Genomic DNA, 16557 nt, shown 5'->3' on the forward strand with positions numbered 1-16557 from the left:
ACTACATATTATTCAGGTGGATGCGAAAGCATACATTATATATATATATATATATATATATATATATACACACCTACATATACATGAAACTCCACTGTACATTGCACATGTTGTTAAAAGTATTTTTTTAGCCAGCCAGACATCCTTAACTACAAATAACCAAGCATTTACTAAAGGAGTGGTTTTTGCATTAATAAAAAGGAATTGATTTGTTAATTTGGATTTTTTTAATATGCATTTAAAATTTTCTATTTAAAAGGCCTGAGTGGTTAAATAAAACAGAATGTGCTCATTTTATTAATCCAATTAATAATCAGAATAATTGATTATTAAACAAAGTTTGTTGCAGGCCTAGATTATGTTCTCATACTTGCAGATTTCTCCCTTTTTCTTAAAAATAAAAATGTTTGTCCATAACAACAATTATGGGCAAACATTTCAACTTAGTTTCATCAGACCAAAAAAGTCTTCACAAATTAAGGTCTTCCTCCCCAAGAGCATCATCAAACTTTTGTTGCTTTTGAAGTGATGACTTCTTCCTCTCTTAGTATCACGTCAGTCTATGTCAGTGCAGGACTACTTTAACTGTGAATGCCAGCATCTTTACATTTGTTTTGGGTGTGGAGTTGAAGCCCATATTTCACACTAAGATGTGCATGGTGCGACATTTGGACATTCCTAAGGCGTTCCTTGTACCTGTAGTCAAAATGGCCGTCCATGGATGGAGCCGCCTACATGAAGTCCACTGTCCTCTTCCTGTTGGCTTTGCTTCCCCAAGATGTCACAAAAGGAGTCCGCGTTCTTGAAGTAAGCCCCCATTTAACTAAAACATTTTTAAATTATTGATCCAAACATACAAAGAAAAACATGAATTGCTTCGACAGGTGAAAAATACTACCTAAAGTGAGTTGAATTGATTCCACAGAAGCGTAGCTTTAAGTATCTTTACTATAATTACACAGACAAAAACAATGTACAATGACTAGATATTTTCAAGCCCGCTTCATTCTGCAACTCTGCAACGGTTGCACTCTGCAGCAATGAAGCGGCGTAACACACACGCACAACACAAACTGTTTCATCAAGTACAAAAACTTGAAAAGAACCAAGTCAATGAAAAACCAATAGCACATTTACAGTGATTTACATGAAGTCAGTCTGCCGTTGTGAGAGCACAAGGCAAGTTAGTCTCTCTTCTTCTGTTTCAAACACTGCACCGTCTCAAACCAAATCAACGTCACTTCTAAACAGTGGGACATCTATTCATCTTGAAGTGGATTAAAGATGGCAGTTCGACGTTTTTAGAATTCTCACTTTCAAAACTAAGGACATTCTTTATGAGGATTTTTTTTTTTTAAACCATAAAAAATTATTTTAAACATGCCACATTAAGGTTTTTAACCCACACAAGTATTGTCATTTTGATTTGTAGATTACAACTAAACACGGGGCTGATATAAAAAAAAAAAAAAAGGGTAAATGTGTAACCATCGAATGAAATATATGTATATATAGATGTATATATATAAAAAAAATATTAGCCATAAAAAAAAAAAAATGTAGTGATTTGAAATGCGGGACAGCTTACACATTTCTACATCCAATTCTTCTACACTAACAAAATGAAGGCACAAACTGAGCACAGCCAAGATTAGTCTGAATAAACTGTTGACTAAAAGTAAAATCTGAGGAGATGGACTCAAAATTCTCTGCATCTGCATGCCAATTATCACAGATGCACAGGAAGCCATCTTTGAACTGTCCTAATGGAAGAGGCAGAAACTAATAATAAAACAAGCCTCGAGAGTCTTTAAAGTAAATCCGTCGTGGGCTTTGTTTTGTTTGTCCCCACTAACATCTCAGATTGCTTCATACTCAGTATGTTCACTGTGTCTTTAAGAGAACGCTGTCCGGGTCAGCTTCTCCGATCGCCGAAGCCTCCCCGGTTGGCTTCTCTCTCCGTCTCTCCAACCACAGGCAGTTAAGGAAGGGCGCGTGCGATTGTATGCAGCAAATCATAGCACCAGAATTCAGAACGGCTCCTTTGCCCCGCCCCCTTTACTCCTTGGAAACAGGGCGGCAGTCGTCGAGGGACGAGCGACTCACCCTCAACCTCACGCCCGTTCTTTGCGCTTCAGTTTGGACGACTTCTTGACGGTGCCGTTCTTGTTGAGCAGCTTCAGAACTTTCTCCTTGTGATCAAGAACCTTCATCATGGTGTCTCTGGCTTCGGTCACTTGGTCCATCACCAGCTTACAGCGCTGCATGTTGCCCTGGGGATGCAAAAATTTGATTTACGGTTTACATAAAGTGATTTGCTTTGGCAGCGGCTGATTAAACATTTGATTAGCTTTCAACTATTTCTGAAACATGAAACAAAAACCAACCAATAAAACCTTAAAGAGAAACCATCTTATCCCTCATCACATTACTGTAATGTGTGTAAAAAAAATTTAAATGCTGTTGCATAATGTTAAAACTTGTAAATCAAAAATGCTACCTAAGAAACTAATTATTCTATTCTGATGCTTTGTCTGCGCCGATGAAAATCCATTCACCTCGACATGCCAAATACTCAGAATGGCTCTGAACAAGCAGAATTTTTATGATTAATTCATCTAATAATTATGCCACTAGGGGGCACTTCCTTTATAAACTGTGTTGAACTTTTACATTTGTGGAGGGACTGGATTAAAATGTTTAATTCAGTAAACTGCAGGATCTATAATTTTAATAAAAAATTAATATCTAAAATAAGCATAATTTTCAATTCAAAAACCAATTTTGCTGATAAATTATTGAACAGGCATATTAATTTGTTTTTAATCTATCTAGTTTATTCAAGCACTGCATTGGTGCAAAGTGCTTTTACACCCAGTCAGTTTTCAAGTGTTTCATTCATAGAACATATTTGGAAAAAAAGAACCCATCTTTAGAATTGTTGACACTGAGATTAGCATTAGCGTCTGTGCTGCTGAAACATGCTTAGTATTGAATGCCATTTTAGGCTTGGATAGCTTCACTGATATGCTGAATCCTTTTAGCACAACTTGCATACAACAATAGTCTTTTCCAGTGTCCAATCAGTTCATTTTGTGAAGCAAAACTTAACCCCCAGTGGGGCTAGACAAGTGGTTTTGTCGTTCATTACAACAACAACAAAGAAAACCCCCACGGGGCTCTGTGATGATACAGCAAAAGTAAAAAAAAAAGCTAATTTGTACATTCTTCAACCCAAAACAAACACTAAAATAAGAGGTGTGGCAGGATTTTATGTTCCACAAAATCAGTTTCTCATGGTGTAATTCAGGGAGCTAGATAAACAGCGGTAGTTAGAGAGGCTTTACTTCCTAGCAGGATCTACATGTCTGAACAAGTCTGAGTGAAACATCCAACTGTGACTGGAAACAGAGTCCTAAATGTGACAGCTTGATTAAAAAAGGATTTTAAAATGTGTTGTGCTCTTGAAAGTCAAAAACAATTCCAAATACACTAACTGTTTAATTTGGCAGCTGATCGTCAATCAATCTCGACAACTAACAAACCCGACAAGAAATACCCCTAAGCATAAAATGCTTCTGCTGACATGTTCTGTTCTTGCTCAATATGACCATAAGCAGAAGTTTAAATGAGAATATCTCCCAAGTTGTCTGTAGTACCTGAATGAGCTCGTTGATTCGGTGCAGGTCATCATCAGATCCTGCTCTCTTCTTTGGAATAAGGCCCTCTTGGAGGGTGGAGAGACGGCTGTACACATCATGCTCCAAACTCGACTACAGACACAAACAGAGAAACAAAAATCTAACTTAAAGACCTTTTAGTTGGTTCCCTAATTATGAGTTTTGCACAATTCTAAGTAGTAGTAATAATAAAAGACTTTTGAGGACTTCCGGGAAGGCAATGGAGAAGACGGACGCATAATTTTGCTGCTCCGCCAGACCCACAATAAATAGCCTGCAAAGTAATGAAAAGTGATAAATGACTACCAAACTAAAAGGAAAGGGCTCAAGAGGGCGGAGTTCCAGTCAAAATACAGAGAAGAAAGATATGAAGGCTGGTAGAAAAGCAAACATTTAGAGGTTTGAGTATTTCAAAATATGACAGAAATGCTACAAATTTGTGTTGGAGGAACTGTAATCAGATTGGGGATCACACTCATCTTTTGGGACTGCCCAGTACTGATTCCATTCTGCCAGGGGGTTCAGACAGAAACTCTATAAATATTTAAGTTCACGTTACCACTGAATCCACTGCACTATATATTGGGTTTGACCCCAGGAGAAAATATAGGGAAAAGGGAAGTCCAGTTACTACAGATTCTTCTACTGGTTGCAAGGAAAATGATAACTCTGTCCTGGCTCAAACCTTTACCTCCCACACTTCAGCAATGGCAAGAAAGATTGAAGAATGTGTATGTAATGGAAAGGATAACGGCAAAACTTCATGTAAAAATTGAAATTTTTCTGAGCGTATAGACTCCAGCTATTTCCCACTTTGGATGGCCACACAGATAAAGATGCTATGGGTTATAAAAAGCTGTCGGTCCCCTTTGTATGTCTCTCTCTTTTGATGGAAGACATTGGATATGTGCACCTCCCTTTCATGTGAGCCCATGAGGACCCTTTTTAAGAAATGTCAATTGCTGAAATGGATTTAAATGTTTGCTGAGCCTTTTTTTTCTTCTCTTTTTTCTGTTGTAGTATGCATTTGAATGTATATACATATGCATATATGTTGGATTAACAATATTCTTAAATAAAGAATGTAAAAAAAAAAAAAGAAAGACTTTTAAAATGGTACACAAACTGTTTCCTATAACTAACATTTGGTAAAAACTATTTTATTGTTTGCATGAAATGACTAGTTTTTTTCTTTCCCCTAATTTTCTAACTCTGAAATTAAAGTTGATGAAGATGCACTTTATGAACAACTTGCTGAACAAACGTCAACAAGTGGCGGTCACTCACCAGCTGCCTGAGCTGTGCAGCACACAGGTGAATCTTCCAGCCTTGTGCCCTGCATGCCACTCCTCTCTGATTGGCCATATCCTGCAAGCTGCACTTCTTCTCTTCTGAAAGGGGAAAAAATACTGACAGTCTAAACTGGTTTCATTAAAATACATTTGAGCAGCTCAATCAGTTTTACATTTTAGTTCCTACTTAAAATGATCACGAAAATTACGTATTACAAAAAAAAAAAAAAAAAAAGAAATTTGCAATGTATTTTGTAAACACATTCGTATTGTGTTATTTTAATAAATATGATTTCGATATTATAACTAAGCAGCTCAAGAATTCTTGGATTGGGCAGACCGTCAGAAGAGGACTCACCTTTGACCCTGATGTCGCTGTACCTCTGAAAGTGGTGGTAGGCAGCCTTCCAGGGGTTACGGTAGTGCCGCAGCAGTGTGATGGGAGGACGAGGCCTGACCGGCACATATCGAACTCCTTCTTCATCTGCAAGAGAAAATTACTTTTTAAAATCTCTAATCGATCAAACACAAAACAATTAATAGAAAAAAAATAATCTTTTTTTTAAAAAAAAAAATCTAATTAATCAATAGAATAACCGATTACTTAAACCAGTGTTTCTCAACCTTTTTCGGGCCAGCGCCCCCCTAGCCCTTATCCAGGTCCCTCACCGCCCCCCACCAAAAAATTTGTAGGCTACTTTGCACTGACTATTATTTTATTATTAATGTTACTATCATTATTGTAGATGTTTTGAATCGGCACACCGATTATGTTTTTCCGTACACTTCAGCGCGCCTTACGCTCCTTCACCTCGCGCACATAACGAGGTAAATGTAGCGAGTTTTGCCCTAAACGTATCGGCGTCTGGAGGAGGGGGGTTGGGGTGGGGGCGAGCGTATGTTTCTACGCTTCTTGGTGGGGTTGTGCCGATTTATGTTTTCGCATCTACCTGAATAATGTGTAGTTGCACCCCTGCCCATGGCACTTCAACAATATTATTTTACCTTTTATCTGGAAATAGTGTCTGTTTATTTTTGCCATACAGTCCTCTGTATTAATTATTGCTCAAAAGGTCTTGCCATACCAGTTTATTCCTCCGTATTTACTTTAGTTTCTTAGTTTATTCTTGCATTTTGTTTTTCATTCATTTCCATTTAGTTTCATTTGATTAGTATTATCCTCTCTCGGTTTATTGCTATGTTCACTTTAGTTTCTTTCCTGTTGCTAGATTTATTTTATTGTTTATTGATTATCGATAATATTCATTCATCACCTGCTGCGCCGCTTAATCGTCATGTTTTTCACATCATGTGTTGATTTTTCACGGTTCAGCATCGGATTCTCTGTTTTTATGCCATAATTCGTTTGTCGCTACGTTTTGCCTGCTTCTCACGTTTCAGAATTTTGCGCAATGTACGCGGCTTTTTTTTTTTTTTTTTAACTCCCTAAGATGCAGGGCGGTCGGGAAACATATCTTTGGTGAAAAGGCAGACTGACATAAAACTTTTAAAACAACGGAAACAATTACGGCACTTGGATTATTGAAATTTTAAAGTGCTGTGTTGTTCCATCACACCCGTTTCACGTCGGACCACTTACAGCACCGGTGTTAACGCTATAAAATGAACGCTCTCTATCGTGGTATCACTCATGGAGGGATTTCTTTATTTAAATGGGTTAATTTTTCAGAGGGATACAAAGTGAAGGTATTGTGATTTTGGTAATTAAGAGCGATTTTCTGTTGTTCTTCCATGGTAGCAGGCAGCTTTCAAACGGAAATAAAACACTTTTTAATATAAATTGCTGCTTTGACATGATCACAGAACTGCCAAAACGTATGTAGCCTACATAAATACCAAAGTGAATCACAGCAGCGTCATCAGCCGGTGTAACGCTGAACTGATGCGGAACGGAGCTGCGCCATGAAGCTACAAACACTGAATAGAAGAAGAGCTGCCATCGATACCGTTGCAGCCAAGCATGATTTAATGTTACACAATACATTTTTTCCAAGTTGCTCAAAGTCTAAACTGGTATTGTTGTGGATTTAAGGTGTAAAGTTTACCTTCGATCAAACGCCCCCCAAAGGCATCCCAGCGCCCCCCTTTTGTAAAAATGTCCGCTAGCGCCCCCTGCCGGCCTCTGAACGCCCCCTGGGGGGCGGTACCGCCCACGTTGAGAACCGCTAACTTAAACAATGTTTAGTTGCAGCCTTATGTTCAGAGTGTTTTTATCAGTGGCTGTTAAAGCGTACCAACGTATTCCCGGGGAGGGGACTCCCGCCTCTCCGCCCTGCCGCTGATGGGCCTCCCGGGGGCCTTCTCTTCATCTGTGCTGTTGGTTTCCACCATCTCACTCTCCTCTGTGGAGATGACGTGCTGCTGTTTGCGGGGTTTCTTCCTGGGTGAGGCCCCGGGGACCAGCTCGGCTGCAGCCGGAGGGTTCAGCGTGTTGGCCTGGGTGGAGCCGGCCGGGGCTGAGGACAAATTCACATTGGGATCTACAGGGATGCGACATGTTTACGTGTGAATCCACGTTTCTGACACACTCTCTGATAACTGGAGGAAGAAGACGTTTCCTACCGGGCTGCGAGGTGTCCATTGGTTCCACCTCCTGCTTGATCTTGACGTCTGGGCAGGTGGAGCTGGCGGCGCAGGCCGCCGTGCTACTGGCAGCGGGCTGAGTGGGGGAGGCCACGGTGTTGGCCATCGACGCCGGAACAGGGGGGGTCACGGCCATGGCCGCTGGCAAGGAGAGAACGGTGGAGGGCTGGGAAGGAGGAACGGGCCCCGGGGTCGCCAGCATGGTGGGCATGGCCTGGGTCAGGTGCTGGGGGTTGGAGGCCTGCTGCTCCCCTCCTTGGGTAGGCAGAGCTTCGACTGCAGCCATGACTGGAGGGGCCACGGCCATGTGGACCTCTGCTTTGGGTTTGACTCTAACGACAGAAGAGAAGAGTCAACTGATAGGAATCATTTCAGAACAACAATGAGGCGACCGACACAAACAAGCAACAAGCTCACCCCGCGGGCCGGGGAGATCCTGCTCCTCTCACGCCGCCATCAATTCTACCACTGTTGGATTCACTGGGCTGGGTGGGGATCAGGGTCTTACGAACACATCTGGAAAACAAAAACAGGAAAAACAAAGTTAAAAAAAAAGGAAAAAAAAACTCCTGCTAGGAACTGCGATCTGATGCGAGCCCTCACCCTTCGGTCGCAGGTTTCTTTCGCAGGATGCTGGGTCGAGGGGATGAAACCAGGGTGGGAGCTCCTCCCACTCCTGCTCCCTGGGCGTGGGCCTGCACCATGGTAGCTACAGGCTGGGTGGCGCCAAACGTGGTGCTGATGGGACTCGCTACAAAACCGTCAGCCAGAACAACACCTGAAATCAATAAATACAGATAAATATAGACACACAGTGTTGTAGAGGTATAGACATTTTGAGACAGATTAGTATATTCAGAGGTAGCGGCACATACAGAGACATAAATGATATATAGATACTAGAGATGTGCCGATCAGGTTCTTTCCTGCCAATACCGATACCGATCACCCATGACGGCCGATAACCGATACCCATCACATTATTATTTTTTATCAAACACTACCGGTTACATTATGTGGAAAAGGAACCATGAATTCACCTTAATTTAGACAAAAACTTGGTTTTAATAACTTTTTCCAAGAAGAAAACTAAACAAAACAGGCATTCTGCAAATTGTACTGCTATCGGTAATACTATCTTTAACAGACTGATAACATATGAAGGCTCCGAAGAGGCTAAATAATGCAAAGAGCCAAAATAAAACCTCTCAACATTGCCAAAAAATTAAAGTATAAAACTTAACAGTCAAAGGCAAATACAGGATCCATTACAATAAACAATCCAGAGTTACTGAATGAAAACTTCCTGATAGCATGGCGGCTAGCTGATTACTGCTAGTTCTGAGTGGCTGTTTCTGACTGAGCGGAGTAATTATGCAGAGCAGGGAGATCGATCGATTATTTTTTTAGAGATTATCCGTCTCATGTTAGGACAGCGAAAGTTTTAATACGTATGTAAAATGTATTTTTTTTAGGTTAGATGCTGCAGCTTTAAACAGTGGTTCAGTGAGAGAGTCACTACCAGGTGGAGCAGAAGCGGCGCTCCGTCTGTCAAATATTACTACCTGTAGTAATATTTGTAGCGTAGCTACTGCTGTAGCGTAACAGCGGTTCAACAGCGAGAGCAGAACCAGCGTCTTGCATCGCAGCTCGAACACTTAAATAATTTTGCGGGTTATTTGTTTAGCTTTCTGACCATCATGCTAATCCGGGTGAGTGTTTGTAGCTGTGCGTTGCTTTACCCGTTATCTGATCCTCCATATGTCTTTTTTACTGCAGTGAGCCTCGATGTAGCCAAACTCTGTCAAGTATGGCATTGTTTTTATGTCATATTAGCGTCATTGAGTTGATGCATTTTGACCTGCTTCAATTTTCCGCCGCAACACACAAACTTCCCCATTCACTCAGTGCATCATAGTTCCACATCGCTTAGGATTTGTTGCTGCGCGTTTGCGCAGTGTGAAGGAAAGAGGAGACCAGCTGCGCAGGCAGGCTGTGAAATGAGATGGCAACAAGAGCCAATGATCGCCAATCACCGATCATGCACTTTTTCACAAAAATCGGCCGATTATGATCGGTGACCGATTGATCGGCACACCTCTAAGAGGTACACAAATATACATTGAAATTCTATTCTACATCTAAGGCTTTATCTGTCTCTGTACATCTATATCACTATATCCGTCTATAATATCTATATTGAGTTGAATAGATAGATGTATAGACAGACGAAGACAGATAAATATAGAGAAATAGATGTAGAGAGAGATATAGAGATAGAGTTATAGAATGAGATTTTAATACCATCATGGGGATTTTCATGCGTCACAGCAGCAAAGAACTAAATTGCTATAAACAACACTTATTGAAAAACAAGCTAGAAAACAACTAGAAGCTATACACCATGAAATCAGTGACACATGCATCTCCAATAAGCCCTGGTTCTGTTAAAAACTAACCACTACAATTCCAAATCAGGCAGACTCAGGTGAGCAGCTACCTGGCTTGGCTTCAGTCTGCGGCTGCTGTTGCTGCTGAGGCTGTTGCTGCTGCTGTGTGACAATTGGTGCAGGCTGAACCCCCTGCGTAGCGATTGACGCAGACGTATGTAGACCCTGAACACCGATCTGCGCGGGCTGGATGCCCTGCGCGGTAATCGGTGCGGGCTGGATGCCCTGGGTGCTGATCTGTGCTGACGGGAGGCCGATGCGATCCACCGTCATCAGCTGCATGTGGTTGAGGTGAACAGTGGTGGCCACGCCCACTCCGGCCTGAGCAGGCAGAGCCGAACTTGGAGCTTGAGGGGTGACTTTAGGAAGGAAAGGAAAAATGTGTTGCTTCATATTTTTACAAAGAAGAAATTCAACACATTATAAAGATGAATTGTTCTATTTTTGTCACATTGAAACAACCAACTTCAAAGAATTTTAAGTCATTTAAATTAGCCTTCTACCAGGACGCAGAACACAACTAAAATACACACCGTATTACACACTCAGACTTGGTTAAAGTTTGGACATAAAAAAAAAAGCTAGAACTTCAGTACCCAATTGTACAAACTGCAGAGCAGAGAGTGGTTCTACAAACTATCAGATAAGGGTGAGGTGTACAGGCAACTTTACACATGGTAATTGGTAAAAAAGTAAAACTTACTTTTAATTTCACTTAATTTTTCACTACTTATTAGTCTATCACAAAAAATAAGTAAATAAAATGCACTGAAGTTGGTGATTGGGATGTGCATCTTTAAATAAGAACAGAAAACCCAGCCGTGTAAAAGTAAAACAACACGGCTTGGCTGGACTCACCTGGATACTGGCGGATGGTGGACACAGGGCTGCTGATGGGTGTGTATGTGTGTGTCAGAGGGTATGATGAAGAGTACGCTGGAAGGAAATACTGGAGCTGTACTGGAACAGAAGGTCTGTAGACAAGGAGAAAAAAAAACATCTTCAAAAGTCAAGATGATTTGTTACACTCAGTATCCTGAACTATTCTACTGCTAAACTTTCACAGAATGCTTTGTAGTTAAGAAGTGTTTAGTATTAAAAGTGCTCAAGTCTCATGTAACCAAGGTGCCTTAACCTTTACACATGTCAAATCAAGACTAGATTTTTTAAATTATGACATTAACATATAAAAACAACAACAAAAAACTTTACCATCCACTTAAGAGCTAAAACATAACTCAAACCAAACATTTTCCTTCTCACCTGTTGTCACTTCTGGTTTCCATGGTGACGGGGTTGGGAGAGGACCTGTGGCCTGGGATGGGGATGAGGTTAGCCCTCTCTCCCGGGTACTCAGCCTGGACGCGGGATGAAGAGTGGGCGATAGGCTGTGGGACCACTTTAGCTGTTAAAGGCACAGGACGGTTACTGCAGGGCACCACGCCGACCAATCAGGACCGAGAAATTATATTCAAAACGAAAGTCGACAAACAAAAAAAGCCCAAAACAACAAAACACAGAACAGACTTACCGACGGGGATAGTGGACGTCGTCGCTGCTGTAGCGTGACAGGAGTGGGACGGCATCGTCACGGTGACGATAGTGCTACTGGTCATTTGGGTGTGAGGTACAGAACCTAAGCGTTCGGGAAACAGAAACTATTTTAGTGTGCTGCTAATAATTAAAGTTCCAACAAAGTTTACCTTCTGTGAGCCTCTGAGAAAGGCTCAACATCAGTACCTATCGTGGTCGTCGATGGCACAGTGTTAGTGGCGACTATCGGTGCCACAGTCGCTGCGGCGACAGGAGTCACAGTGCTGAAGATGGGCTTCTGGTTGAAACAGGACACATAGATTTCCTGTATAGTCATTTGCGTCATCAACACTACTTTCACCACGTGAACATGGAAGAGCACCAACCTGTGCCATGGTGTGCGGCGTCTGGGCCTTCTGGGCTCCCATGGCGGGGTGCGACGGCAGAGTGATCCGTGTGGCCGAGTCCCGTGATGTCTGAGGCCTCTGGATGCCGACGGTGGCGGGAGGGGGGTGGATGGTCAACGCCGGACGCCTGCGATGGGAAAATGCTCACATCACCATGTTCCTCACTGCAGCAGCTTATGAAGACTATCTGTTGTAAGATTATAATGTCTGCATGCAAGTGTTGATTAAAACTGATGGAAAGCAACAAATATAGATTATATCTAGAGGTCATAATGGAGGGAAGAACGACGAGTGCAGCTCTCAATCGGCCTGCCAATTTCCTTCATTTTGGGATGTCAGCTGATATTTAGGAAATCAATCAAAGTCTGAAAATCACCCACTGTCCCCTTTTGCTTTGTTGCAGGAGAGGGCCAAGAAAAGATTTTAAAACAAGGCAAAATTAAAGGCTAAAGAAATTGTTGTCCAAACTACTAATTTAGGAAAGAAAAGAAGAAAGAAAGAAAAGCTATGACATTTTCATGTGATCATTTACACACAGCTTCTTTTTCTTTTTAAAGCAGCTGAACATAAAACAAGAACATTTTATCTATATTTAAAATACAATAATTTCTGCAAGACATACCCATGGGTCACTTCAGAGTGAGTGACTGTGGGACTGATCACTGGAGACTGAGTCCTGGCAGCGGAGATGGGTGCCACCACAGTTGGGAGAACAGCTGTGGATGTTGTTACAGCGGGGCGAGACTGCACAGCACAGCATAGCAGAGAAGGAAAGTGGAACACAGAGCAGCTCGTTATCGGACCGTTTTGTTTCTGTCCTTCTCCGTCTAAGCTGTTGAACTCACCTGGATGGTCTGATGGATGATGTGCTGCACCGTGGGCTGACCAGGGCTAGCACTGGCTCCGGTGGCGGGCCGCAGGACCGTTTTGGAGCTGGACATGACAGCTGCTGCTGCCGCCCCTGCAGGGAGCACAACACATTTTAATAGAGGGATGACTAGATATCTTTATTGCTTCTTTTTCCACACCTAAATGTTCCAAATATTTTTAAATAAATCAGACAGAAATAGCAAATGTATTTAAGAAATCCATAGGGAGAACAACAGCCAACCGTCTTAAGGACACAATAAGAACCGTACCTCGAGGTAAATGGGATGGGTAGGACTGAGGAGGGACAGTGGGGGTCCTGATGATGTGAATGTTGGCTGGCATTAGGTGGTGCAGGTTGCTGGAGTGACCCTAAAGCAACATGGGAGCAGAACAGACAAATAATCAGCCAGGAAACGTCAACATCCGTAAGAGGCCAATGTACAGAGCCTGTGCACACCTGCTGACCACTGATGGTTGCCACGGGGATGGATGGGGTGGTGGGCATGGTGCTCTCTATGGTGACAGTGATGTGACTTGGCACCTTAGGTATGTGAGCCTGGTTGGTAGCGGGAGCCGGGGCGATCAGACGACTCGGAATGGGCGGTTTATGGACCGCCTGAAGGAAACCAGAGAGTTGGTCAATTTAACAAACCTGGGAGTGTTTCTGAAAAGCAGGACAGATCTGATTTGTTAACATTAAATGCATGTTTCCTGTACAATAGTTGAAGAGTTTGTTTTATGCCTAAAGCTAAAAGTGGCCTTCTCGGTTTGTGTTGGAGACATGGAAACTGTTTTAGTTATGAGTAAGACTGTTTTCCTAAAACACGGCACAAAAGTATTCATACTTTAGAAACTTTCACAGATATAAATACAAGTAACTTGACAGATTGCAGCAACTAATGGATTTTATTTAGGGATGCATCGATTCCTTAATTTTAGGTGATTGGCCGATACATGTGAAACTGATAAAGCCACCTCTGTAAAGTTCTGAAAATCAGCCACTGTTCCCTTTTGCTGTCATAAGAGAGCGCCGACTGACGGACCAGGTCACGTCTGCAACTTTTTAAACCCCCTCCGGTGACTTTTTACAGCATTTAAAAAAAAAAGAAAAAGCAACCACTAACCAATCCAGACACTTTTCCCCATGTTACTGGAGAGCATTGCTGTAAACTTTTCATTTATATTTGAGAGCACAATCTCATGTGCTGCTAAAACAAGTTTGTAGTATTTCACAGGTATTATGTAAAAAAAAATTGGGATATTGAAGGTGTATTGTGATCGTATAAAAAAAAAAAAATCATAAATAAAAATGTATTAGCCAAATCATAATCGGCAGATCTGGTTTTTAAATGTTGGTGATTGGCCAGAAAATTGCAATCGGTGCACCTAGTTTTATTGGGATTTTATGTGGTAGAGCAACATAAACAAGTGTGTATTTGTTGACGTAATAGAAAAAGGTTCTATTATTTAATTAAAGAAGAAAAACACAAGCTGTGTGGCCTACACTTGTATTCAGCTCTCTTTGTAAAGTCATATCAATAGAACTCAGTGCAACCAATTAGCTTTGAAGTGACCCAATAAATATATAGACCAGTGTGTAATTTAATCCACACAATTTAATATCTGGACATCATCCTAAGAATACCACCCACAGAAAAATAAAGCAGTGGCAGCATCATACTGTAGGAAGGCTCTTCAACAACAACTGAAAGGCAGCTGTAGTTGCTGCATTTAGAAATTATAGAAAAAGTGGGGCTTCTACACAAACACATTCAAATCAGGTGCAACTTTGCGTTGGTCTTTGAGATAAAATCGGAATACAAGAGTGACATTTGTTTAAAACTGGGACAAATAAAAGATGGTTACCTTCATTTGGCTGTCGGTGAGAACTGAAGGTTGGCCCTGTGGGAGGTGGACAGTGGGTGCAGGTAAGGTGACAGGCGTCCCAGGCTGGATGGAGACGGTCTGGGGTGCAGCTTGCGGCTGCCCATGCATCTGAACCTGCGGGTAAGGCCGGACCACCATAGTCTCCTGCTTGTCGTCTCTGAAAGCTAAGGTTGCCCCCCCTCCAGTAGAGGGAGGGTGGTCCTGCTGACCATGATCGCCCTCACGACTGCTGTCCCCCTCTCCGACAGCTCCTGTAAAAAACAGGATTCAGCACTTTAGCGGATTTCCTGAACTTAAGCTAAGCTCACTGCGATGATGATCATGCGTTACCTGGAGGGTTGGATGGCTGGTTGATAGGCACCAGGTTTGCAGGAGCAGGGATCTGAGCGGCACCGCCGCTAACCGCAGGCAGCCCGTGTCGGGGGAATTGTTGAGAGCTCATCCGACCTTCTTCTGACCTAAAAAAAAAAAAGAAAAAGAAAGGGGAAAAAACAAGTTTAGAACCACGCATTGTTTAACAAAAGTCAAATTGAAAGTAAAAATGCAATATTAAAACATGTAAGTAGCCAATTACAAGTAAAAACCCTAGAGTTTAACTGAGCGGGACAGAAAGCAGACTAATGTAAACGTTCAGGACACAATCAGTAGCAGCTGGTGAAGCCGAGGAGATAACAGCAACTCGGTAACGTTAAGTGTTAGAAGCACAGTAATGCTTTCAAAAACATGAAAAACAGGCAGCTTCTCGTCTCCTTGTTTGGTATTAAATGGTAAATATCATATGACAACACTCGTCGGTAATCATACAAGTGCTACCCAATAGTAAGTTGTTTTGATGACACATACGTAGTCTGCAGGTTCTGCATGCACAAAAACACCTAAAGGCGATCTATCTTAAGCTAAATAATCGTCTCTGTGGTCAATAGTCTTGGTTCCGTAGCCTTAAAAGTAAAACGCTACCTTGTTAGCTAGCTGCTTTTGCTAGCAGCAAGCTAACGTTCCAGACGACAACTAGAAGCCGCCTGCTTTTCAGTCTAAAGTATTAACTTCCCAGAGCCTAAAGGCGCGAATTCTACGAGCTAACCAAGCGACAATGTTTCTGAATGTGTGCGGACATTACCGTAACCGCTAAAGAACTAGGCAATGGTCGTTTTGAGGATTACAATTTTTCCATTCGTCTTTTCTTTTTTTCCCCCTAACATGTAAGCCGGAAGAACGCATAGGAACAACTTAGCTCTTTCCGCCAATCAGAGAGGGCGCTTCGACTTAATGGGCCAATCAGAACTTCAGAATTACTATACCTTAGCAAAAGCCGTTGGCTAGCTGCGAGCAAAAAATGTTACGCTCAAACAGAGCGGTCACGTGGTTTGTGGAAACTGCACCTTCTATTTATTATTCAAAAGATGACGTTTACATAAACTCGGTAAATTATTGGTTAAACACTAAAGAATTGCTTTATCAAAGTTTAAAAAATTCTAGAAAAAAAAGGGAAAAAATGTACTGTCAGTGGCTTAATGTCATTATAGACCACTGAATAGTTTAATTTTACAGAGACGTAAAATTAAATTAAGCTAATAAAAAAATGCTAACTAATTACCCTTAGTTGCTTAATTTCCTGGAACTTCAGTTCTTATAATGGTGGCTAAGCTGTTTTTCTCAAAGAAAACATATTTTATGGATTCTGACACTGCTCTTCCAATCTAAATCATACCAATATGGTCAGAGCATGTGCAGATGTCACATGCCTCATAAAGTCATATTTTATCCAATCCCTGTGCGCTTGCCTGAGCCAGTAGCCAATGGGAAGCACAAACTCATGAATATTGATGAACACTGC

The 16557-nt window shown here is 41.8% G+C and overlaps 1 protein-coding gene across 3 annotated transcripts; it reads right to left on the bottom strand.

Moving 5' to 3' along the window:
* Positions 1-930: 930 nt before the first annotated feature.
* sap130a (Sin3A-associated protein a) lies at positions 931-16088 on the bottom strand. 3 transcript variants are annotated; one of them, XM_008407685.3, is made up of 21 exons: positions 16022-16088; positions 15054-15181; positions 14703-14974; positions 13294-13452; positions 13106-13205; positions 12812-12927; positions 12589-12710; positions 11946-12093; positions 11767-11857; positions 11558-11662; positions 11290-11431; positions 10885-11000; positions 10077-10385; positions 8180-8354; positions 7994-8092; positions 7556-7908; positions 7228-7473; positions 5331-5456; positions 4968-5071; positions 3660-3773; positions 931-2273 (listed from the first exon to the last, which is right to left on the bottom strand). In XM_008407685.3, the coding sequence occupies exons 2-21, from the start codon at positions 15163-15165 to the stop codon at positions 2115-2117; spliced, it is 3168 nt and encodes a 1055-aa protein (XP_008405907.1). In that variant the 5' UTR covers positions 15166-15181; positions 16022-16088; the 3' UTR covers positions 931-2114. The 3 variants fall into 3 exon arrangements, with proteins under 3 accessions (XP_008405907.1, XP_017160051.1, XP_008405905.1); XM_017304562.2 differs by lacking the exon at positions 16022-16088 and adding an exon at positions 15841-15973 and having other exon boundaries at positions 7228-7449; XM_008407683.3 differs by lacking the exon at positions 16022-16088 and adding an exon at positions 15841-15973.
* Between the last annotated feature and the right edge of the window lie 469 nt (positions 16089-16557).

The sequence above is a fragment of the Poecilia reticulata genome, chromosome 4, assembly GCF_904066995.2.
Source record: "Poecilia reticulata chromosome 4, P_reticulata-male-v2, whole genome shotgun sequence".
Taxonomy (NCBI): Eukaryota; Metazoa; Chordata; class Actinopteri; order Cyprinodontiformes; family Poeciliidae; genus Poecilia; species Poecilia reticulata.

Excerpts from the sequence above, each read along its gene's own strand:
- sap130a (XM_008407685.3), bottom strand. The coding sequence starts at position 15,165 with ATGAGCTCTCAACAATTCCCCCGACACGGGCTGCCTGCGGTTAGCGGC. Across the intron at positions 11,432-11,557 it reads GACGTCCACTATCCCCGTCG|CTAAAGTGGTCCCACAGCCT; the intron begins GTAAGTCTGTTC and ends TGCCTTTAACAG. Across the intron at positions 5,457-7,227 it reads CCCTCCCCGGGAATACGTTG|ATGAAGAAGGAGTTCGATAT; the intron begins GTACGCTTTAAC and ends TTTCTCTTGCAG.